This window comes from Micropterus dolomieu, linkage group LG03 (assembly GCF_021292245.1).
Source record: "Micropterus dolomieu isolate WLL.071019.BEF.003 ecotype Adirondacks linkage group LG03, ASM2129224v1, whole genome shotgun sequence".
Classification (NCBI taxonomy): Eukaryota; Metazoa; Chordata; class Actinopteri; order Centrarchiformes; family Centrarchidae; genus Micropterus; species Micropterus dolomieu.
This window is the reverse complement of record NC_060152.1, coordinates 14,882,061-14,907,498: the sequence shown is the minus strand read 5'-3', so window position 1 is coordinate 14,907,498 and position 25,438 is coordinate 14,882,061. Positions and strand designations below refer to the sequence as shown.

General features: G+C 40.6%; 3 protein-coding genes and 2 long non-coding RNA genes across 11 annotated transcripts in view; 3 read left to right on the top strand and 2 right to left on the bottom strand.

Moving 5' to 3' along the window:
* LOC123968219 (circadian-associated transcriptional repressor-like) overlaps nt 1-4,950 on the top strand; it is a 63,758-nt gene extending 58,808 nt beyond the window's left edge. For all 5 annotated transcript variants that reach the window (XM_046044828.1, XM_046044829.1, XM_046044830.1 and 2 more), the window contains 4 exons: nt 66-141; nt 705-783; nt 1,160-1,343; nt 1,480-4,950. In XM_046044828.1, the coding sequence (XP_045900784.1) occupies nt 66-141; nt 705-783; nt 1,160-1,343; nt 1,480-2,094 (954 nt within the window). In that variant the 3' untranslated portion in view covers nt 2,095-4,950. The remainder of the gene's footprint in view (nt 1-65; nt 142-704; nt 784-1,159; nt 1,344-1,479) is intronic.
* A 363-nt stretch (nt 4,951-5,313) lies between these two features.
* On the bottom strand, nt 5,314-11,986 carry LOC123968225. Of its 2 annotated transcripts, XR_006824415.1 has the most exons (5): nt 11,960-11,986; nt 7,715-7,808; nt 7,124-7,325; nt 6,833-6,940; nt 5,314-5,466 (listed from the first exon to the last, which is right to left on the bottom strand). It is a non-coding gene; the product is annotated as an uncharacterized LOC123968225 (long non-coding RNA). The 2 variants fall into 2 exon arrangements; XR_006824414.1 differs by lacking the exon at nt 6,833-6,940 and having other exon boundaries at nt 5,379-5,466.
* A 60-nt stretch (nt 11,987-12,046) lies between these two features.
* Nucleotides 12,047-23,728, top strand: prpf3 (PRP3 pre-mRNA processing factor 3 homolog (yeast)). The gene is made up of 17 exons (XM_046044824.1): nt 12,047-12,211; nt 12,577-12,730; nt 13,639-13,769; nt 15,575-15,742; nt 15,836-15,922; nt 16,018-16,298; nt 16,426-16,544; nt 16,630-16,817; nt 16,951-17,117; nt 17,304-17,386; nt 17,871-18,014; nt 20,366-20,465; nt 21,058-21,171; nt 21,297-21,415; nt 22,559-22,636; nt 22,723-22,778; nt 22,853-23,728. The coding sequence occupies exons 2-17, from the start codon at nt 12,586-12,588 to the stop codon at nt 23,000-23,002; spliced, it is 2,130 nt and encodes a 709-aa protein (XP_045900780.1). The 5' UTR covers nt 12,047-12,211; nt 12,577-12,585; the 3' UTR covers nt 23,003-23,728.
* On the bottom strand, nt 22,766-24,367 carry LOC123968224. The gene is made up of 2 exons (XR_006824413.1): nt 24,119-24,367; nt 22,766-24,010 (listed from the first exon to the last, which is right to left on the bottom strand). It is a non-coding gene; the product is annotated as an uncharacterized LOC123968224 (long non-coding RNA).
* The window catches only part of rprd2b (regulation of nuclear pre-mRNA domain containing 2b), an 18,947-nt gene continuing 17,275 nt past the window's right edge, over nt 23,767-25,438 (top strand). For both annotated transcript variants that reach the window (XM_046044823.1, XM_046044822.1), the window contains exon 1: nt 23,767-24,078. In XM_046044823.1, coding sequence (XP_045900779.1) covers nt 23,883-24,078 — 196 coding nt within the window. In that variant the 5' untranslated portion in view covers nt 23,767-23,882. The remainder of the gene's footprint in view (nt 24,079-25,438) is intronic.

Below are 25,438 nucleotides of genomic sequence, written 5' to 3'. Positions count from 1 at the left end.
AGACTGATTCAGACAGCAAGGCCTAACACAAACTTCCCTATCATCTCCTCCTCTTCCTCTGCCAGTGTGCTGAGCTACAGGGTTTTGTCAGGCCCCTGCTGGAGCTGCTGAATGGACTGAAGAGGGGCCGATTCGACCGGGGTAAGCATCCTTAACATTGATGCGTCCAGACGAGCATGTGGGTGTTGGTGGAAAAATGGATAAGACACATTAATGGATAAGACACTTTGGTCTGACAGACCCGGGTTCAATTCCCTACTGTGACACATCCACCAATGTGTCTCAGAGGCGTGCGACCTCTGACATATATAGCAATTGTAAGTGGCTTTGGATAAAAAGCGTCGGCTAAAATGAATACAGTAAATGTGTGGAGACTGGCAGCTACAGTTGTAGATGCTGAACACCAGTTTATATGGTCTCAGTGGCCTCAGCCCGTTGTATTAGAGAGTGCTCCTTTGTGCAGCAGCCTGTATTGACGCAGCCTATTGATGCAGTCCAAAGTGCACCGTGTGTGAAGCGACAGTCTTGTGGCTGACTCATCAGCTCACGAGAGTTCACCGATTTCACAGAGTGAAAGGTGTGTGTGTGTGTGTGTGTCAGTCAGAGAGAAAGCGAGCCTGTTTACATGTGCATGCTTTTTTTTTCTTGACTATGGAGTGTTTGAGTGTAAATGCTGACTGACTGATTATGTTTTTGATTGACAGGTTTAAGCAGTTTCCAGCAGAGTGTTGCTATGGATCGAATCCAGAGGATTGTGGGGGTTTTACAGAGACCTAACAGCGGGTAAGATGTCATGCACGCTGTCCCATCCTCTAACCTTGGTGTTTCAAACTATGTTACTCATTTTCACCTTGTCTGTCTTTGCATCATGAGACAAGACATCTTAATTGGATTTTAGCATGTTAATGATTAATTATTAAGTTGGAGTTGCAACAAGTGGCGACCAGTGAGATAGTCGTCCATTTCAAGCCTCATTTCCTGTTCCATGTTTTATTAAACAGTCTTTAGGATAGGTAGAGTTACAGCATTCACAGGCAGTTCAGAGAAACACTAAAGTTATCTAAATCTACATGCAGGGCCATAATAGTCCAGATGTTTTCCTTTACATAGTTGCCATCTGTTCCTCACTTTACAAATTACTATCTTTCAATGTTTGTAGGGAGAAGTACCTGAACACCCTGCTCCAGGTGGAGATGTTGCTGAAGCTTTGGTTTCCTCAGATCTCCACTCAGCCTGTCTCAGCAGCCTCCAGCGTCGCCACGTCCCCCGCTCGCTCTTTCCAAGACACTTCAAGCGCCACCCCGCCACACAAGCACAGGGATCAGTTACATATTCCAGTCAAGGTGAGAACACACACATTCCCGTGTGTGCAAGAGCATACTTTAATACCTCATGACAACCCCATCTCCCCTTCCACTAACACCACCAGAAATTGAGTTCTGTATTCACTTGCCAATGAATCTCCTGCTCGCTTTCCAGAAGCGCAGACTCAGCTGGACAGGTACGGACTCCCCCACGCCTTCCCCAGTGCTTCTCAAGTGCGCTCATATCAATTCAGAAGACAAAAGGTTGAAGCAAGAACGTGACGAAAGGGACGGCCCTCCTTCTCCATCACTGGCATCTAATGCAAGCCAAATCTCACCAGATGTGGCCGGTAACAGCCAGCTAAATCTGGACACAAAGGGAAAGGACGGTGACAGAGAGGAACTAGGCAAGCTACCAAATTACAAAACTAGTCAACGCTCTGAGCCGAGCCTGACGTGGGTCCACGTTGCCCCCATCCTGTCCCCACGAAAAGCCTGCCCTTCACATGAGGGCAGAACAGCGGCGGGTAACAATGAAAACCAGCCTGTCGCTGCCGTCCTCCCACCCCGTAGGAGGGGCAGTCCAGCTATGCAAGACAGCTCTATCTCTTCTACCACGACCTACAAGCACCCCAAAAATCTGAAGAAGCCAGTCCGGTGCCAAAGCCAGCCTGTTGCTGCACAACACAGCGAGAGTGAAACCATCGAGGCCTGTCAGGGTCAAAGTCAATCCCCTCAGGTCACACTTAAGCCCTTGCCCAGGGTGGGCCCAACCCCCTTAGAGACCTGATGCATCGATCAAGCAAAGAGCCGGCAGCCTTGCTTTGTTACACCACTGTGGGCTAAGAGCTGCTGAGGGAGGAAGAAGGCCTATGATTATAGATGCATTAAAGACAGGAAGGGGAGGAAAGGCGATAGATCTTGAAGACAAATGATGATCATACAAATCTATCAGAGTTGATAAAAACAATTACACAATAATTTGAACATGTGCACTAAAGCAGCTGTGGCTGGGGGGGGGGTAGGGAAGAACACCTCATAGGCTATTTACAGCTTATTGAGTAATGATCAATAGGAGAGATTTTGAGGAGCAACTAATACTTTCTCCTCAGCATAAAAGCAATCAGTATATTCAGAGATGACTGTTTCGGGCAGACTTGATTTGAAATTAGAAAGGTTGATGTCAGTGTTCAGAATGGAAGCTCCCAAAGTTTATTGTGATGAGGTAATACAGATTGAGCTGAATTTGATTCTAGTCTCATGGCAGGAGACACAAACTTTCACTCACTTGTAGATAGAATAGAGGCGTCAGGCTTGAAGAGGAAAAGTGACCGCGATGTCACTGAAAATGTTGTAGCTAGTGTTGTGTGGAATACAGTGTACAGAAGGCAACATTATACTGTACATGCAGTGTGTTGGGAGTCATTGGAGACTGTAGTGGAAAAAACGATGTCGTCAATCACGAATGTAATCCAAGAACTGTTCGGGGCACTTGGCTGGCAGATCTGCGGCGAGGCATCGAGACGAGTGACATCACGGCGATCAGAGGTCACACAACGTTGCTTGTCATGCTGCGGGTCCGAAGTTTGTGCCCCGGTCGTCCACTGCCAACCGACGGGCAATCAGTGTCATGTAAATCCAAGAAAAACTTTTAACAGACCAGCCGGAGGAAAACACAAGGACCACTCAAAGACTTATGACTCTTGAAGTCCCACAGTTAATTTATTCATGTGTTGATTGGACACTGCATTTATTTATTGTTTGTATTTATTTATTGGCCAGCTGAACATCATCTGCTGTGCGCTTGCATAGTTTGGCCTAAAGTTTTTGTGAGGCAACTGGGAAGATGACAGTTTGTGGGGGGGTTTTATTGCTGTCATGAGGAGGAAAAAAAACAAATACAGAAGCGAAATCTTAACTATTGGACTACTGTGCCTTTTACCAAATACGATGTGTTCATAAGAGCATTTGGTGCTTTCAGTGCATTCATGCTGCGTTTTGATTGTTTGCTTTTATTTCACAAAAGCAGTACATGTTCAATCATAAAAGCCTACATGTAATCATTTTCATTGTGCTTCTCAAGTTAACACACAGCATCAAAACCGACAGTATCATCAACTATCTACTGCTTAAAAACCGGGGTCCAGCTTTAGTATTCTGACATCAACGGTTAATCCAAACTTCTTACATCTCCAACTTTTACACACACCAAACAGAAGTGGCTACTATTTCTCATGTGGTATTAAAGTGTAGCCTTTTAGGGCTTTTGGTGCGTTCCATTTACCTCGGAGGTTGGAGCTGGGAATCACGTCACACCTGAGCTGACGGCGTTCCAGTTAACAAGTTGGAAAACCTTGCTCATCCAGCCGTTGTTTACAACTAGCCAGGCTTAGCCATTGTTACGCTGGTTGATTTAAAAAAAAACACATTGTGCGATTTACTCATACTAAACACTGTAGCAACACCTCCACAGACAGCAGTTGGACAGCACTTTGTGTACGAAAAATTATGAGACACAGTACACAGAAATGCTAATAAACAGTATAAACTACAGCTTTCAAAGTGTTAATACTCAGAGCAGCCATCTTGGATCACAAAGTCGGAGTAGTGCGTTTCTCCAGACTTTCCAAGTCGGAAATCCGACTAAAGAGGGCGTTCCCTTTGAAATTTCCGACTTTGAACGTGGAAATTCCGACTTCCTATGTCAAATGGAACGCACTATTGTCTTTTGTTTCTGAACGACAGAGGAACCGACTGCACTTATAGCTGGTGCTGTTAAAAACTTGAAAAAAAAAAAACTGAAAATATAAATGTAATTAAGGGAGGTAAATCTTTATTTGCACCGAGCTCTACTGCTGCTATTGTTATTCTAATTTAGATGTTTGACGCCTCTCTTTATTTGGAAATGTACTCATAATATTCTTCTAAATGTAGAAGGGGTTTTAGCGATGTGATTGGATTTACCTATATTGCAAAAGTATTGTAAATATTTAGACTAAAATATTTTTTAAATTGGTATGAGTGGTTCATACATTTACATAAATCAAGAGGAGGGATATCCAAGTACCAGACTCCTCCAAAAAGCACCGCGTGTGAACACAGAGCCGCTGGCAGCCTCCATGTTACTGCCTATGTTTGTGGAGGAAGGAGTGTACAAACCCTCGGTCACAGACCCAGAGTCAGACCGTCTTACCCCATCCTGTCCTCAGATGTGGCAGTATGTTGTGCCAGACGCTGGTCAAAGGCTCGGAGGAAGGGGAGTCTACCCCTTTCCTCTTTTTATACGGTTGTGGTATGACAGAGAAACCAATTGCACTTATTTCTTATTGTTTGTCCTTTTTTCATGTACGTTTTCTACTGGAGCTGCTCCACTGCTAATTGATCAGAAAATGTCTTCTCAAATTGTAAAAGCTGATTATAGTTCCCCTCTCGGCTGCCCTCCCCTCCCCCACTCTGCTGCATTCGTCTGCCCTTGCCCTCTCTCCTTCATCTCCCACCCGCCCTCACGCTAGTATGTTTTCTTTCTAAACTTAACTCTATCTTTCTCACACCCCCATCTTTACACAACATTACTCCTCTGGTTACTTTTCCAACAGTAATAAAGAGGAGAAAATCTTTTAATAAATAACAATTTTTAAAAGCTGAACTTTCTGCCTATATTAATTCGCTTGTTTTGTGAGTTTTTTTGTACACTTGTATGCGTTTAAACATTTACATATTTGATTAGATTTTTGACATAATATGCAATGATGTGAGTAAGACTTGTGTTTTGGAAAGCAGCTCTCACTAAGCAGATGTGCGACGCGATGGGGTGCATTTTTACAGACTGTACATTTTGAAGAGGGAGGGGGGTGGTGAAGGGAAGGAGAGGTGGCAGGGTGTGAGACTACAGCCTCGGTAATCTGACTAGCAATAGTAGGGGGGCTGGCTGATCCTCCAACCAGCTGCTTCTACAGAACGCAAACACTACTGTACTTTATATGTGTGTTCATATGGCTTGGTTGTTTATTTCATGAGGTCACAATGAGTGAATACCCACTATAGGTAGTAGAGAAGTGCCTGGTGTGGTTGTGTCTGTGGTGCATCCTTGGTGCTGTAAGAGAACAGTCAAACAGGGGCTCAAGTCTGATCTCTGAACCAAGGCATGCTGATTTCAGTCCCTCTAAAAAAAAATGCAAGAGTCAAAGGTTAACCGTACTGATCACTCACCAAAACATCCTGCTAAACCCATAAAACTGCGCTGTGTTGGCAGTGATGTATTTTCTATACTAAACGAGAGGTAATTTTAGATCTTGTTGAAAAACTTCCAGTATTATGTTACATAAATGAATGTTAATTTTACATCACAATATGCTGTAAATCATTGGTGAAAATCAGCACAGCTGTAGACAAAAAGCTTTGTACTAATTTCATAGCTGCAAATACTAGCTGATTGTCAGAAAATGTGTAGGAAACTATTTTGATAATCGATTGATTGTTTTCAAACAAAAACTACAAATATTCTCTGGTTCCAGCTTCACTAACGTGAGGATTTGCTGTTTTATATCACTGTAAAGTGAACGTCTTTGGATTTTGGGCTGAAGGTCGGACAAAACAAACAATTTGGGCTCATGGAAATTTCAATGGAAATTTTTCACTCAAATATTAAATGTCATTTGACTCAAATTCACAAATTAAAAATGCTGAAACATTCTCCATTTTCTCTCCACTCCAGCATCACATCCATGGATACCGCGTGCACATGGGCACGAGAGTGGCAAATTTTAAGAGGGTGTGGTTTGATTTCTCCCTGCTCATACGGGATGAAATCAGTGCTGCCGCACACACACGCAAACCTTCCACAGAGTCATAAACACAGATGCACACGCGTGCGCCGCTCTCCACCGCACGCTCTGACACACTGACTGGCTGATTTTGTGATGGGCCTGTCTCTGACACACTGACTGTGCTACATTACAACAACAGATACCGCCCTCCCTCCCTCCTCCCCTCTGCCTCCCTCCCTCTCGGCCCCCCCTTGTATCCATGCAGTTTTTAGCAGAGAAGCCCTTGCCCTCTACCCCCCACCCCCCTCCCCCTCCACCATTACTCCCCCCCTCACTTCCTCCTCTGGAGGATGGAAATGAGGGGCAAGAGAAAAAGGACAGGAAGAGGATGTGTGGAGGGCACAGGGAGGAGACCTGACCTCACTCAGTTTTGGGGAGCATGAAGGACATTTGTTGTTTTCCCCCACTTATTTTGCCATGTTTTAGCACCACCTGTTTGTTTTGTTTTGTTTGTGTTTTTCACTTTGCCTTCTACAATTCTGTTTTGAACAAAGTTATACCCCCACTACATTATACTAATTTAGCATGCTGTATCTGTAATAGTCTACATTACACCACAAGTAACCCTAACCCTAGGTCATTGTTATTGCATCACAATTGTGCTCAGTTGTTTTCACTTCTCCAGAGTATCCAACAAGCATGTGTTGGATTAATAGAGCACGTGTGTCTGTACATCAATAGGATTGCACATAATGAACTTACCGCCCCTCTTAGCCCTCCTTGTGTAGGTTTTAATTGTGGTTCCACATCCCCTTATTGGTTTTAACAAGTTAATGATTTAAGGGCGTCTGTCCAGTCCTGCTGCATGAGCTATGTGCATAATAAAGGGAATGACACAATGAGGTGCTTATTCACTTATTAAAAACTCCCCTCCCCCACAATTCCCTCACTGCACTCCAGCAGAACTCACGTGAGGTGAAGCCACACTGTGACTTTACAACTACACACACAAAGACATGATAGGAGGACGCTCACACACTTGCTCTTACTCACCCCAAGTCCTCGGGGGATTTTAGTGCCGACTAGTCCCAAAACAGCCTGGATGCTCATTAAAATTGCACAGGGGCCAGCCCTGCGATGGAAATCTGAGCTACTTCGAAGTCACGTCTGCCTTGCTGGAGCTCACAGCAATGACGGGCCTCGATGTGTGTGGGGTTGAAGACATTGCTCTGCCCACCATCTGTGGTCCCCATCACTGTAAAGTCACCAACAGGGGACACGGTAAAGACAGCGATACAGGACTACATTTTCAAGGACGCACGTGTATCTCATGACTTTGTGTGTAATATTTGGGGCACAGGCAAGCTACAGGCAAATAACATCCTCATCAGTTTCTTTGGCCTGAATGTGTTCTAGGGAGCCTGCTTGTGATGACGCCATCCTACACGACTGCTCAATTATTCAGATACAGCGAGTGAAAGGGAAACACCACATAATATAGACTGAGGACGGGAAAAAAAAAAGGTGCGTAAAGAAGGCAGAGATGGCAAACAGAGTCCGTTATGAATGAGAGAAAAGCGAGAGATAAAAGCTTAAACTCTTAGTGAACAATTTGGGATTTAGTATGTATGCACGTGCACTCACACTGGTAGGCACACTGAGGTCCTATAGCAGCCCATGTGTAAAGTAAAGACAGTGGAGTCCCCTGAGATTGTATCTTCCAAGATGATTTACAGCCCTTGTCAAATACAATGAAATAAAAGTGGGTCAGCATGATGAAATATATCATAACCACACACTTGATGAATCAAAAAGCTGTGTGAAGGAACATAGGGAATATCTCGAATAAAGTCACAAATTATGCACTTATGTAACATTTATAGCACAGCAATAATGCACATTAATACAATCAGCTGACATCACTTTGTGATTTAGTACGTCGAGAACGCTGGGGGAAGTTGTTCAGCAAATGAAAGGAAACACTTGTGAGAGACAATTAGTGCTTTGCCAATACTGGACAAGGATTAACTGCACACTAAATGCCTGGCATTCCAGTAATATAACAGATTAATTCATACAGCTCTCAGCACCAGTCCCCATGATGCTGTAGCTTATGCTTGTTTTAGCTGCACAGACAAGTGCAGTAGCAGAAGTCACCGGTGCCGGTGTGGATAAAAGCAGGCATGTGTGTGTGCATGTGATCCTGTGTGTGTTTTGTTTTTCTGTGTGTACTTGTATAGAAATATATGCAGTATTGTCATATTATTTGCTGAGGTGTCATAATAGAATTGGCTGGAGAGAGAGAGGAGTCCAGGTTGATCACGGGTAGTGATGGTGGGGGAGGTAGCTGAGTGGGTAAATGGGAGTGAATATGTTGTTTACTGTCCCACTAATCATTTGATTACTACCAGATTAGGAATAACTCTTGTAAATGTGTATTTTACCAGGTCGTTTTTAGTACAACTGCGATGGACTGGCGACCTGTCCAGGGTGTACCCCACCTTTCGCCCGATGTAAATTGGGATTGGCTCCAGCCTCCCGCGACCCTGTACGCAGGATAAGCGGTTGACGATGGTTTTTATAATTAGAGAATAAATTTCACAATTAGAGAATAAAATTGGAGCAAGAATTAACTGACTGACAGATGACAAGATTTATATATAAATCTTCCAATTACTGTCTCATATACTTCTGAAATCACCAATAAATCAATTTGTTGATCAACAGAAAATTAGCCAACAGCAATTCTGATAATTGTTTAAAACAGCTCCATTTTATATCATTGTAAACTGCATATTGTTGACTGCTAAATAAGTCACTAAGCCTATAACTAACAATTATTTATTACATATTTACATTTATTAAAACATTATTTATTAATCTGACCATATTTTGCTTGACTAATTGATTAATTGTGTGGTCTATAGAATATCAGCTAATAGCAAAAAGTTCCTGAAGTCCATGGAGACATCTTAAAATGGCTTGTTTTGTCCAACCAACAGTCCAAAGATATTCAGCAATGATTTCTTAAGGGGTGGTGATGGTGCAATGGATAAGATGCCTGCCTTTGGTGTGAGAGACCTGGGTTCAATCCCCCACTGTGATCCATCTACCAATGTGTCCCTGAGCAAGACACTTTACCCCTAGTTGTTCCAGAAGTATGCGACCTCTGACATGTATAGCAATTGTAAGTCACTTTGGATAAAAGTGTCAGATAAATGTAAATTTCTTTTCCATTTTTGCTTTAAAGAAATACTTAAAAATAACAATTAATTCAATATCAAAATAGTTGTCAATTAATATTCCTGTGCCCTGGGAAGTTGTGAATTCACAACATCATTTTGTAGACCAGAATAAAAATGTCCAAATTAATCAATAACCAAAACTGTTAGTTGCAGCCCAATTCTCTTCCACAGAATTTACACCATATCATTTGTGGTATTTTAGTTCTGCACATATACACCAGAGAGGTCACAGAGTAAACTGGATCCAAAGTTCAACAAAGAGGCTTGTGGTGGTGAAAAAAAGCTCATACAATAACATAAAAGTACACAATGAAAGTATTTGAATTTCCACCGATTATTTTCCTCCGAGAGGTTTCCTTTAAGCTACCATATATCCTTCAAGACACCAAATTTGGATACTGCCAACCCTGTAAAAACAACTCAGGCTGTTTTTTTTAACATAAATCAGGCTATAGTGCTCTGCAGAAAGAACTCTGCAGTAAGAACATGTCTGGCAAATACATAAATATGTTATGTATATACAGTTTATCGAGACACTGGATGGTTACATAGTACACAGTGAGCAGTGTGAGTGGAAGCGTGGATGGGGGCAGACTGGTGTAGCCTCAGGCTCACACTACTACAACTGCACTGGATGACCCACATCACTGCATGCAAAGATAGTAGTGAAAAAATGAGGGGGCGGACCTACAGTTGAAGGAAATGGAGGTCACCTGATACTCCCATGTTTTTACCAGGGGACTGACTTCATGACTAATCTGTGGTTAGCTGGGCAATAGTTAGGCAATGTTTCACTCTAGACTGATAAAAGCTAATATTATTATTATTATAGATTATGCATTAATTTGCGGGTTAGTAGGCTATTTAGTCTTTTACATTGGATTCAATATATCAGCTTTGTGAAACAGACCAAACGACGGTTTGCTGATAACTTTAAAATAAGAAGGATGACATGACACGTAATTGATCGTTACAACAAATAATAATGATTGGTCCACGTTAATTCTTTATCTAAATTTGGTCAATTAACGTGACCAACTTTGGTTGTCTAAAACATCTTAATAAATGAACCAAAGCTGCAGGAAGAGTGAAGGAGTCATGTGATGCATTGGCATCCATTAGATCTCATTCTGCTGCTTACTCACATGCTGCAGCACTCAAACATTGTTCCATTGAGATTCCATTATGGACCAATATTGCTTCAGACCAACTTCACCAAGTGATTTGGTCCCTCTTATTTAAACAAATAAACAATATCTGAAATACCAGTTCTATTATAAATATATAACTTATTTCAATGCTTATTGTACTTTTCTTGATATTTTTAAACTTGAGCATTGAAATTCATTCTTGACCTTGAACAGCATGTTGTACAAATTTGATCTATTTTTGAAAACTTTGCCAAGATTTATAGCCTCCTCCTGTTGTGCAGTTACAGTTACGACCTGCAGTGGTGGAAACTTACTAAGTGCTGTAATTAAGTACAGTTTTGAGGTATTTGTACTTAACCTGAGTTTTGTCAATTTTATGCTAACTTAAAGTAAGTAAGTAAAGTTTATTTATATAGCACCTTTCACAGACAAGACAGGTAAGAAAGTGCTTTACAGTAAAAACAAAACAAAAAACAAATAAAATTGTACATTTACCATAAAATACCATAGAAATTTGAAGAAAGCTAATTTCTTCCAAAAACCATAAAATACCCTAAAAAAACTTCTACCCCACTACATTTCTGTAGTGGAAGAAGTACATAGATCTTTTACTTCAAAGTATTAAAACCACACTGTGTTATAATAATACTGCATTCAAAATACTTACTTTAGTAAAAGTACATAACATCAAGTATTAGCATCAAAATATACTAAAAAAGTACATATATATTTATATAAGCCTGAAAAGGGACCATTATATATATATATAGATATAGATATAGATATAGAAATGTAGATAGATAGATAGATAACATCAGTGGATTATAATTAGTGATGCATTATTGTCTGTTAAAGGAGGAACTCATTTCAACTACTTTATACACTGCTACTTTATACTGGTTGATTTATATTTTGTGTTAATAATCTGAATCTGCAAAATAACTAATTTTGTCAATTCAATGGAGTAAAAAGTAGCCTACAGTAGTGGCTTCCAAATGTAGTGGAGTAGAAGTATGATGTAGCATAAAATGGAAAAACTCAAATAAATAAAATACACATACCTCAAACTGTACAGTAGCTACTAGAGTAAATGTACTTATGGTAGTTACTTCCCACCATTGTTCAGAGAGAAGAAGGCCTAATGTACAGTGGGTCAAATATCTGAATACTTCTTCAACCAGTGATTACTTGAAGTCAACAACTGAATGTTTCTTTCTGATTATATGTACGTCAGTGCATAAAAAAAACATAGAGTTGTAGAGGTTAAGTCAATAGTTTGGCAAATGAATGAACGTTTTGTCTCTTGTAAACATATAAACACTTTTCGCTGGTTGTTTAATGTTGATTAAAAGAAAAATACCAACCGTTTTACCGAGTTCTGTAACAATGCCACTGTCTAACATCTCCTTTTATTTCTTATTAATGGTCTTCAAAAACAAGCTAACTGACTTCTCTAAACACCTGACTTGAGAGACAAAACAGGCGACATTTACCTTCAGGTGCTGCTAGGTGGAAACAACGGACATTTATCGGAACGAGCGCGCGAAAATATTCACGAAGAAGAAGCAGCATCCATTTCCTGTTCCGGGTCATGTACTAGAAACGTCGTGTGAACGGCGCGATCCAAAAGAAACTTTCACGGGAAACTTAGCAGTTTGAGTGTTTTACGGTTCTCAAACTTGATTGTTTTTGTTTTACTTTTATAACGTAAGCCGCCTGACAAAGGAGAAAGGCAGAATCGAAAGGTTTCTAATTTAAATTAAGCAGTTTTGGCTGATGTTTGTAGCTCGCGGTTAGCTGTATGCTAACGGTAACTAGCTGGCAGCCGGGGAGTTTTGGCGGATGTAATTGATTTTAGCTTGCATGTTGCCCCTGGTTAGCACAGCTGTCAGCCAGTCTAACATTGCAGCTATCAGCTGACAAACACCATGTTTTTGACTTACTGTTTTAATTAGTTTGAATATTGTCAGCGTTTGTGCATCTCAGAGAGACAGCGGGGGGTTTGTGCATGTAACGTTAGCCCTGTTTTGGCTGTTTTAGCCCCCAACGGGGCTGCAGTTCCTGGAGACATGTAGGAGATAATCTGGTTCAATTTTAAACTGTTCTGCAGGATTGGAGGATGTCTCTTCCTAAACGGGAGATGGAAGAGTTGAGGCCATGGGTGGAGCGCACTGTGAAGAAGGTGCTGGGTTTCTCAGAGCCCACGGTGGTTACTGCGGCTTTGCATTGTGTTGGAAAGGGACTGGACAAAAGAAAGACCATAGGTAACTGTATTGACCATTTGAGACTTACTGTGTTTTAATGTGTAGATCCAGTTAAGAGAAAATGCAATTTGCACCATAAATCCAGGGTCTGAAGGAACCACTTGTGATCATTAAGGTTTCATAACCATAATCAAAACCAAATCTACATGGAAACAGAAAACAAACACAAATATTTGCTTTTGGCTGTTTGCTGCATCACTGTAGGTATGACATTTAATATGCAGTCCAAATAATCTGTGTTTGGGGTGATTTTCAAGCTATAGGCTCACCACAGTTAATAAAATAGCCTGTCATTAATGCTCCCACATTAATGATGACTAAATCGTTATGTGGTTACAAACATCCCTGAATACCTTCAATGTGATTTTAGCTATCAGCAGTCATTTTTTTATGCAAGAAGACAGTAATGTTCATATTGCATGTAACATGTGTAACAAACACATGTAATAGATTTTGCTTTCATATGCTCTGTAAATTAATATAGGAGAAAACTGACAAGCACCAATAAAGATCCCCATTGTATTGGCTGTAGTGTACTGCTAATCCTTGTAGACTCCACTGTCAGGTACTGATTTCCAAAATTACCTGAATTTATTTAGATACAGTGAATCAGTCAAATTTATTTAAAATGCCGAATCACCATGCAGCAAGGTCCCAATACACTTTAAAATTAAAAAGAGCACATTGGAAAAACATACAGCAAGAAATAAAATAATACAGTTTAAAAAAGGAAACAACCCCATTAAAAAAGTAGTATCTGCTTAATCGTGGTGTTCACTGCGATCATGTTTTTCTTCTGTGCATATGAAGGCACGCTGTGGTGAGGTCAAGAGATTATCATTTCATTGTGTCAATGATCAAAGGAACACTGGTTTTTGCAAATGATTTATCACTCATTTTTACCTCAGACCAGTTGCGTCCCTTCCTTGATGACTCTGCTGGAGGTTTTGTGGAACGTCTTTTTGAAGCTTTGGAGGAAAGCCGGAGTGCCCGTGGCAACAAAGGAGCAGGAGAAAAGAACCGCAAGAGAGACCTCAAGGTAAGCAAGCACCCTACCAAATGTATTGTCACTGTATTGGTAGGAAATTAGACCTAATTTTACTCTGGTAATTGATCTTGGATTACAGTGGCCACCAGTGTTGGGCAAGTTACTCAGAAAATGTAAGTTACTAGTAACTTTTTACTCCTTAAAAAAGTAATACTATTACTTTACTTATTTCTGGGTGATAAAAGTAACTAGTTACGGAACTTGTTACTTTACTAGATTACTTTCACTTTACATGTTAGACACAATATTGGCAATACTCCATCCATTCTCCATTCTTCCTTTAGCTTCTTGGCTAACACCTGACTTGAACAACATAAGGTCCTTTGCCACTGACCTGCCGCGCATTCACATCAAGGATGGTGCATTCGGTAACGCAGCGTGACTTGGATTAATAACTGTAATAACAGTACTGTTTTGGAAATAGTAATCCGTTACACTACTAGTTAGTTAAGTAATTTCATTACAGAAATGTGTTACGAAGTAACGTGTTACTGCCCAACATGGGTGACCACGTACAGTTACACACACTATTAGAAAAGTGAGGGAGTCAGGAAATCAGAAAATTATTAATGCATGCTTAGCAGACAAAATATGCATTATGGCATTGCCTGATTACTCTAAAAACCTAGTTTACTTATGCTGTGGAGATTATTGACAAAAGCATAATTAGGAAATCGTATCGTCTCAGGGCTCTATGCTTACCTTATTCCCAAGAAGTATATGTGGTCCTCAATGAAAAAGAATTACAGCACGCAAAGAAATTTAGAAGAACAGTGAAAAATGTTCAAGTAACACAGTAAGTTAACAACTTGTTCCATTCGTATTAATATGGTTGTGTGTGCGCTCCTTCTGTGTGAAAACCTGTTAAGGACTATGGGAGTGAAGACCCTGCTATCTGGACTCTAGTCTTTGGCCTTAGAATATTCTCAAAGCTTTTTAAAACATTGAAACAGATGATTTTGAAAATTTGACACATTGAAAACAGCATTTATAACATGGACAGAGCTTTTCACAATACTGATCACTCATCACAGTGATGAGTGAAAACACTACGTTACGTTCGTGCTAGTTGTCTGGGTGGACAGAGAGAGTTGTAGGGTTTGTATGCACTGTAAAGTGCCAGAAACAATAATGAAGGCAATGGAAAAAGACACAAAGTGAACATTTGTCATATAGTGGGAGACATATGGGAAATCAGGAGAATTGTGACCCCGGGAGGAAACCAGGGGCAATGGAAAACGTGAGTCTCCCATGAAAAGTTGTTGCTGCGGCAGATACCGACACATTAGTGGGCTAAACAGAGATACACAACTTCGTCTTTGTTGGCTGGCATACCTTTATCTTATCATCAGGACTAAACCCAAAGTACTCCCAAACAAGGGCAGTGGCATTTTTCTTACTAGTCTTACTACCACATCACGCAGTCGATATTGTCTATCGCTGTCTTTGTTGTGTGCGTACTGAGTGTGTGATTGAACAAGAGAGCGGCAGGTGAATGTAGCAGAGATGAGGAAAAGGTGAGCAGTGAAGTTTAGCTGTAAATGTCCAGTGTAGGTTACAGTATCAGTGACTAAAGGCTGCAGTTTTATTTTTGTGAGTTGGAACGTTACAGTAGCCTTTACTCGCACACTGTGCTCACACGTATCTATTTTTAGGGGCATATACAAGTGACAATGCACACTGTAGAGCCCTGAGTCTAATAATATGATTAAATGTAGAAACATCTAAACGTACTTTTATGTTTGGTTTAATGGTGAGGTGATGTTGGTGTTTCTGTTTTGGCTGGTTGGTCTCAGGATGTGTTTGGTGATGAGGCTGAAACAGGCGCAGTGCGAGAAACTCCAGAGATAGGAGATGTGACAGTTGCCAAGCGGAAACGGGTCCCTCGCTTTGAGGAGGTGGAAGAGCCTGAGGTCATACCTGGACCTCCATCTGAGAGCCCTGGCATGCTCACCAAAATGCAGGTATGAGATTATTTTCTCAGTGTGAGTTAATATTGTTGGGGTTTTTTTTAGATAAACGTTCTGCATTAACTAACCTTTTGTCTGTACTGTTAGATAAAACAGATGATGGAAGCGGCCACAAAACAGATAGAAGAGAGGAAGAAACAACTGAGCTTTGGATCTTCAGCCCCTGCTGGACAAGTAAAATAAATTACTTTTCACTTCTGACTTAACAAACTGAAAAAACAATATCAGGAATTTAATATGACACCGTTCTTATTCTTCCCTGACTTCAGCGGTTGCCTCTTCCCACACCACAGTCACAAATGGAAAGCCCTCCAGTCTCACGGCTTCTTGGCACTTCTGCAGCTGCAGGTGGCGCCTCATCTATCGCCCCCTCCCAGGCTGCCAGCTTCATGAATGACGCTATCGAGAAGGCCCGCAAGGCTGCTGAGTTACAGGCCCGCATCCAATCCCAGTTAGCAATGAAACCTGGTATCCTTGGAGCCCTGGGGAACACTGGGCCTCACAACCTTGTGGCACTAGCTAATCTACATGCAATGGGAATTGCCCCACCGTGAGTAATGTCACAATATATATGATTTTAAATCTTAAGAGGGGAAAAACATAGGGTGACGTTGAGTCGTTGATGTGGCAGTGTGAAAATGAGACTGCTTTTCTGTATGTCCTCTTTTTTTTAATAGGAAAGTAGAAGCCAAGGAGGTGAACAAGCCAACGCCTCTTATTCTGGATGACAAGGGAAGAACTGTAGATGCAAGTGGCAAAGAGGTTGAACTCACGCACCGCATGCCCACACTGAAAGGTATGTGTACAGTGGTCATGTGTGTGTGTGTGTGTGTGTACACTTGTTTTGATGATCCTCAATTGATTTTTCTCTGTCCGTGTAGCTAACATTCGAGCGGTAAAGAGGGAGCAGTTCCGTCAGCAGCTGAAGGAGAAACCTGGGGAGGACTTAGAGTCCACGTCCTACTTCGACCAGCGTGTGCCTATTACGCCAGCTCAGCGCCCTCGCAGGAGCTTCAAATTCCATGACCAGGGGCGTTTTGAGAAGATTGCTCAGAGAATTAGAACTAAGGTTGGATTTACCCCCTTACTGTGATGCATCAACAGTAGTCTTAGCCTGGTTATTTGAATGAGACATAAAATTTACACTTTGTTCAAAGTAACTTTTCTTTTGTCCCTCCTGCATTGATCTTGACCTCGATCAGGCGCAGTTGGAAAGGCTGCAGAGTGAGATTGCCCAGGCAGCAAAGAAGACAGGAATCCAGGCATCCACCAAGCTGGCACTGATTGCCCCCAAAAAAGAGATTGGAGAATGGGAGGTGCCCAACATTGAGTGGTGGGACTCCTTCATCCTGCCTTCCAACATAGACATGTAAGAACAGCTAATCCAGAAACTGAAACACTTAGTATGATGCTAGGTGGAACGTTAAAACTGTTCTTTGTCTCATTCTCACTATAAAGGCGCAGAATATCTAGTATAATGTTTATGGCATAAATAATAATGTAATTTACAACCAATTAACTGTAGTTAACTGATTTTCCCTCTGATCTTATTAAGAACACCTGACACAAAATTTGAAGAGCTGGAACTCTTTGGTGTGACCAACCTGGTAGAACATCCTGCCCAAATCAGCCCTCCAGGTAAGTGTATGGAAGGTAAAAACTAAGTCTGCATGCTGTTAAAGTTTCTGTCTCATAACAATCTTTAGTGGGAGGTAGATGTACATTCAGAGAGATAGTACCTGGTGAGTTGAATATAATAAAATATATTTAAATTAACTTGGACTACTTTAATGTAAAAAAAAAAAAAAAAAAAAGAGATGTGAAAATATACAATTTCTGATTTCCTGATTGTTGCACTGCAGGCAACTCCATTAGTAGCGCTTTTTTTTTTTTTTTTTTTTAAGGAGCCTTCAGTGGTGTCACACACTCTTCTTTTACAGATGGAGTTGCCCAGTTAAAATAATAGATGTTCAAATTTGTTTTTGTAACACAGACCTTGATCCCAAGTTTTGTTATTGTTGTGCTTATTCTAACGTTTATTGTGCATTTGTGCTGCAGCTTTCAACAATGTGCAGACTTGGTATAATTTTCTGTCGCCCCCCCCCCCCCCCCCCCCCCTCAGTTGACACAGATAAGCCAGTAACGCTGGGTGTATACCTGACAAAGAAAGAACAGAAGAAATTGAGAAGACAGACCCGTAGGGAGGGACAAAAAGAAGTTCAAGAGAAGGTTCGTCTGGGACTGATGCCTCCACCAGAGCCCAAAGGTAACCACACACAAATTACTATTATTACAAACTACTACAAAAAAGAGTAAATGGAGTGTAACTAGGGATGGGTATTGCTACTTGATACCTTTATGGTATTGACCGAAACAGCCCAGTATAGAGTCAAACCAATACTTTATTTGATACTTTTTGTAACCAGATTGCGGCCAAAAATGACTATTTGTATGGTTTTGTTTGCAGCCAAACACGCAAGCAACACACCGAAAGAAAGAGAAGCGCTCACCTATTTTTTTTTTTTTTCCTGATGTGCCTTCACCATAAACTGTATTTTAAAAAAAAAGAAGAAAAAAAAAGGCCACGCCTGATTTTAACAGCCGCTCACCTTCAGCTGTGGTCTCAGGCATGTTCGTCACTGTTGCAAGTTTATCACCACAAGCTTGGCTTTCTGTTGGTTTCATCTTCTGGTATCATTTAACACTTCTCTGTACATTTTTATTTGCTATTCAATCGATCGGTGACAATTGTCACTGATCCATCACTGCGTTCCAGCTGCAGCTGATATCAGATGTAGACTAGTCAGTGTGATTGGCTGGACGTGCAGCCTCTCTTTTCCTCTGTTTGCAACTTTAGATTCTTTAGTGTAATTAAGTGACTTGTTTTAAACGGACTCCTTACCCGTTTTATACTTGTGACTGTCGTTTTTGGAGGTTTGCGACTCACCAATAAAGGAAAAAGCACTTGCGGAGATCTTTCAATTCAGTTTATTGATCGAAAGTTTAAAATAATTTTCCGTTGTTTACTTTCAACACACGTATGAAATAAATTACCTTAAATTTGTTTACCACTACTTATTTGGTCACTAAACTATTTCACTCCTCCTCTTATTCATATATAGAAAAAATCGCTGGTGGTTCTTTTTTTTTTTTTTTTTTTGAAAAAATAAAATGCATCCCCGTGCTTGTCCATAACAACAATAAAAATAATAGGCTACCAATAAACTTCTATGGCTTCAACAGGTGGCATTTTATGAAAGGTATCGAATGAATAACTCCATTGCTATTGGTATCAGTTTAAAGGGACTATATGCACATCTGTTTTCTCCTTTGCTTGCATCAGCCACTATTCTGCTTTTAATGTGAGGTCTCCGGGTCGGATTCAGCCCTGTGCGCGCTCCTGAGCGCCTCTTGTACTACAGCGACAACACGGCAACTAACGACATGCAGTCCACTAACACCACGAAACAACGGGCTCACAGCAAAACACAGGCTCCACGTAAGGATACAAAACAACAATAAAGGCTTATGTGCTGAAGCCCATCAGACCAAACAGGTTCAGATGATGTTGAGTAAGAACAAAGTGAGCATTAGTAAAGCTGGAGAAACACAGAAAGTCACGTTAGCTCGTCGGCTAACGTCGAGCAGTTGCTAATGTTATCCGGTGCAAAGTTATATCACTTTCCACATTACTTCACCAGCTAACGTGACCGTGTTACTATCCTGTGTACTACTGTTGATTTAGCCTGTAAGAAAGGATGTAATGGTAAAAAGCAAATGTGGAGAGATTTGTTTACTAACGTTAGCCTGTAGTGGAACAGCCAGCTAACGCTACAGCAGCTTGGACCTGCTGCTGTTTGCTTCTTAACATTCAGTTTGTTTATTGTGGTTCTACCAATACTCAGGTACACCTCTCCACCTCTCAGTCGGTGTAACTAACTTGACCCACATAATATAAAACACTGCAACAAAACAGTCACAACAACACAGAAAGAGCCATCTACTATCAGTAGTTACAGTAAAGTTACTGCGGTCTAGCGGTTATAAAGTGTGATACAATCTCGTTATAATATTCAGTCCAGCTCACTAACCGTTTCATTATCATCCAATACATGTAGCTGTGCTGACATTGCTGAGCCTCCGGTGACAGATTCACAGATAGTAGTTTAGATAGTAGGGAGTTTACCTGAGTTTCCAGCTCTGTCTGTTCTCCCTGTCTGTCTATAGCCGCTGTCACTCTGCCTTTTTTTGGGAGAATTGTGCCAATATGCGGCTCGCTGCGCTGAATGAAAGGTACGGCGCCGGTGTTGATCTGCCTCTGAGACGGGAACATTGAAGTAACAGAGCCTGAACAGGTCTGAGTGAAAAGCTACAGCCTGTATGCAGGTATTCGTGCGTTTATTGTGGTATTTCTGTATGAAAGTGGTTGTGTTTCGGATTATGCATGCTCATGAGTTCAAGCGAGCACGCCTATGAGTACACACCTGGTTGCAATCTTAGAACCGCACAGCTAGTGGCCGCTGGAAACTCCGTAATGCCCCTTTAAGGGTACTGGTAGCGTAAAATTTTAAACGATACCCAACCCTAAGATTAACTAATATGTTTTTATTTTCTCAGTTCGCATCTCCAACCTGATGAGAGTGCTGGGGACGGAGGCGGTTCAGGACCCCACGAAGGTAGAGGCCCACGTCAGAGCACAGATGGCCAAGAGACAGAAGTTAGTAACACAATTAACCTCTATGCTGCTTGTCCCCCACTCTCTCCTCATCTCTTGCACGAGGGATGTGTGATATTGCGGTAAAATAATATCACAATATTTCAGGGTATTTCTGTAATAATTATATTCTTGATGTTATGGCAAAATACTGAAGCCAAAATACTTTTGGTTTAGAACTCATTTGTTGAGCTCTCCTCAATGAATTTTTGGCTGATCTCGTACTTAACAGGGAGCTTCTGCTTGAGGTGGTAAAAATAAGTTTTTTGCATTGCCCCCCCTGTTGTTGTTGTTGTTATAGTCTTCTTGCACTTCTTACATATTACCATGGTTTGTCGTATATCTTATCTTTTGTAACAAAACTGAAATCGCTCCCCTAGAACTAACTCTTCCATCGTGGTGCCAGTTACTTTCGTCAGCCATGCTTGTTATTGCAGTGTTTAGTCAGAATAATTTTCATATTATACCAAAATGATATAACGTGATATGACATACCCCTATCTTGCACTACTCTGAATTTCCATTTAACATTTTATGATAATCCAAGAACAACTAAAGCTTTCTTTTAAGATTTTTCTAATTGTGTCCTTTGCAGGGCTCATGAGGAGGCAAATGCAGCCCGTAAGCTCACATCGGAGCAGAGGAAAGAGAAGAAGGTCAAGAAGTTAAAAGAAGACGTCACGAATGGTGTTCATATTGCAGTGTACAGGTGTGGATTTGTAGGGAGAGCACATAGTGTAGTTCAAATATATGTATCAAATCAAGAGTGTGTGGGTGTACAGTGTCACAACTTAGAGGTGTGTCTAATTTAAGCACCTTAACTTCCCTGCACAGGATCCGTAACCTGCAAAATCCTGCTAAGAAGTTTAAAGTGGAGGCCAATGCCAACCAGCTGTACCTGACGGGCACAGTAGTTTTGCACAGAGATGTCAACCTTGTTGTGGTGGAGGGAGGTAAGGGAACACTGACAAGCCCCAAATCACACCATCAGTACTGGGAGTAAAATGTTTTCTCTTTCATATAGCACAGCTTTTAAAGACATGTAATCTGTAATAAACACTTTCTCTGACGGGGAAAACATGACTGTAGTATGAAGATTTAACACCAGTCATTAACTGATTTATTTCATTTTTTCCAAATAGTGAAATTTTTAATAATCAACTATGTACATAAGTCTGTGTTGCTTAATTACTGGATGGATCTGTTTCGTCAGTAATCTCATTATGGGCTTTTGTTTTTTCATTATGGGCTAGACATGCATTTTTAAGTGCTCACTGGTCTGTACCTTGTCGTGTTTATGTTCTCAAAAACCTACTTTGAGGTTCATTACTCAAAGTAAAATATTTCAAGCCATTTTTCATCATTACAGCTGACAGCTCATGGAAATCAAAACTCCAGTATCTCAAAAGGTTTTCGAATAAAGAATTTATAATGCAGAAATGTCGACCTGAGAAATGCTCTAATCAGCTAATTAACTCACTGGCAAAGGTTTCCTGAGCTTTTAATTTCTCAGTCTGGTTCTAGTGCTCAAAATGAACTTTTCCACCATATTCTATTTTTTTAGATGCACCTGAACCAAATTAAATAAAATGGAGTTTTGTGTCGCTGTCGTTGAGGACTTAACAGAATGTGAAAGAAGATATACATGGCATGTTTATGGTTGCAGGTGAGAAGGCAACTGATGCAGTAGCATCGGGCACGAGGAGCACATGAAAAGGGTCCAAACTTAGTATAGACAAATCATTTATGTGCCTTCGGCTTAGTCATTGACTAAACAGGCTGTATCTTGTAAGTTTTCCTTCTGAACTACAGTACTGTTAAGTGTGTCAATGTTTTAGCATTTTGAGCTCAATAATCCTTTGTGTGTTATGTCAGTGTAAGCCCAAAGAACTATACTGATGTCATGGTAAACATTGTTAACGACTACATGGTAGTACGTGGTGTTAAAAAAAGAAAAAAAAGAAAGAAGAGGCTTGGAGTCAATTTTAAGTGGTTAAGGTTCTACAAGATTTTATCTTCCCTGCTACCCTTTGAGAAAATAAAGTAGTAGGACCATTAAAGTAATACTCAAAAACAGAATCTGTCCTTTCCTTTAGGCCCTAAATCACAGAAAAAGTTCAAGAAGCTGATGATGCACAGAATCAAATGGGAGGAACACAACAGTAAAAGAGATGGTAAGAGGAGCTTGACTTTTGTGCTTGTTGTCATGCCTTTGTGCTTATTTCAAGGATACTGAACTCTAGCATTGATTATTAATTAGATCCAGATGGTGATGACGATACAAAGAGGAACAACAAGTGCTATTTGATTTGGGAGGTGAGTGTTCACACATTTTAATTATTTTGTTTTGTGATTTCATTCAAGTCTAATGATTCCTTTTTGTTCTCCAGGGCACAGCTAAAGACCGTAGTTTTGGCGACATGAAGTTCAAGCAGTGCCCCACAGAGAGCATGGCCAGAGAACACTTCAAGAAACACGGCACAGAACACTACTGGGATCTAGCTCTTAGCCAGAGCGTGTTGGACGGCACAGATGATTGAAAGCTGCCTGGAGAGCATGTAGTTTGAGTCAGCGGCCCCCTCTACAGACCCGCAGCCTCACAGCCAGGTGGCCCTCACTGCTGCCTTCAACTGGGGACAGACTTAATCAAGAGACTTGAACATAGAAAAGGAGGAACAATAAAAACCTGTGTGGATGTTTTTGCAAGAATGTGTAACAGATCAGGGTTGCTGTAGGACAGTATATGTGTGTATGCCTGCATCAGTGTTCATCTCTTCGGTGGTAGGCTATTCTGTCAGGTATCGTGTTATTTGTTATTGAATAAGATCTGACAGATTGCACTGTGTGATGTAAATCACTTAACCAAGGCTTTATGTGATGAGGAGAAATGGTGTCAGATTATGTCATTTTTGTGATGAAACCCCTTTCCCACATATGACAATAATCCCTGTTTGAGTAAAGCAGTTAATAAAAAAATTTAAAAAAACACCCCATCAGTGAATAACTGCTAAACCATTTAGGTAAACCTTGAAGAATTCCGAGGTAATGTTACAACATTGTTAAACGTTATTTTAGTCAATACAGGTACATTAAAGATAATTTCAGAACATTTTTTTTTGTTTGAGAAACGAGAAAATCTTTCAGTCACCTGTAGCTATATTTCTCTGTAACGTTACACCGCCTTAAATAAACAACATTTAACCGACTTCTGTCCATTTTCCCGTCAGTTGGGATCGTGTCCGCTGATTAAACTACTTAAACTATTATAGCGTTGTATTCTGTGTTTTTGTACAGTTATAAATATTATTACCTCGTTAAACTTAAACATGGGGGCGTGTTTATGTCCGTCCTCATTACGTTAGCGCCATCCGCAGCAGCAGCAGCAGCAGCAGCGAGCGATCCTCAGATAGTGTTGGAAAGATGGCGGCCGGTTCTGGGGCTGCAAGCGGACACGGACCCCGCAGCTCCAACGTCGCTCTGGAGGCGTCTTTGGACCGGCGGTTTCAAGGAGTTTCGAACACTATGGAGTCAATACAGGGACTTTCAACCTGGTGCATTGAAAACAAAAAGCACCACGGCGTCATCGTTCGCCACTGGATGAAGTGGCTCAAGAAATGTGAGTAGCTTGACACAGCCTAACCCGCTAGCTAGCTTACTTTAGCTACTTCAAATGCATTTCTGCGTTCACCGTGATCAGCTTGCACAACTCGGCAGTAGCTTTGCGTGAAGTGTAAAGCAATTTAGTGCACCACAAAACGCCTATGAATAATTTGTAAAGTGAATGTTTAAATTTCAGTCGACCGCGTTTTACAAAGAGTGGCGCTGTAATGGTTACTTGAAAACAGCCGCTCATGCTAGCTAAGCTAACGTCTCGTTTCGGTCTATAGCTTTAGCACTGTTTACAGTTGGGCCTAAGTTACCCGGGTTCATGGTCTGGACTGACTGATTATGCGAGATAATCAGATAAAGGTGGTTACAAGGAGTTTAGTTAGATTTAGTTACATGTCAGTTTTAGCTTTGTATTTTGATTTGTGTGCACGTTTATCTTTAGCTGACTGTTAACATTAGTCGTTTTAATATGCATGATTGTTGTTTGATGCGAGTCAGTGGCTAAAATTTTTAGTATATAGTTTTAGAAGATGATGGGAATGTTCAATCTAACCGAAATTATATTTCCTATGTATAAGAAAACAACAAGGTGCTAGGAGAGACATACCGAGTTAAATTAAACCAGTTTAATGTAAATTATTCCCTCAAAGTAATTGTAAAATATCAAACTGTTTGCACTTAAACTCCTCAAGTAAATGACAAATGTAATTATTACAACTATTAAAAATTAAGTTGACCAAGCAGGTTTGCACATTCACATTAGTTGGTGGTCCTAGTTGGTTATGTCAAACTTAAAAACAAAGCAGGAGTTTTGGGTATGTGACCCATGTCAGTGAAGTTAACAGTGTCCTTAGCCCATTTTTAGTGCGTACCATGTAATGTTAACTTACTTGAAATGAAACTAGCCTAAACCATGCATTGATATAGACTAAGATTTAGTGAAAGTAGTGGGTTAAAGCACTAGGATATTTAGGGAAAGCACTTTTTTTTTCAATACTCAACATAGAAAATGCACAGCAAATGATTTTCAGTAATACGTTTTGAATTAAAGTAGACCAAAGTTATATTGGTTGAATATTCTTTCTCTCTTTATGGTGTTGAGAAAATCTAATATAATCTCACAATCTTGTGTTGTCATACATATTATATATTACATAGAGCGGTTAGACTTTACAACAGGGTAATCAAAATTGTTATTAGTTACAAAGAAATGAAACGGGAATGATCTGATCATCAATTAGTTGTTAATAGTAGTTCATGATTATCAGATAAGTAAAAAGTGTCACTGGGTAGCCCATTTCTAATTCAGGGTGGTTGTCCATTCCCTGAATAATCTGTTCAGTCATCTATATTATTTAGCTTAATGT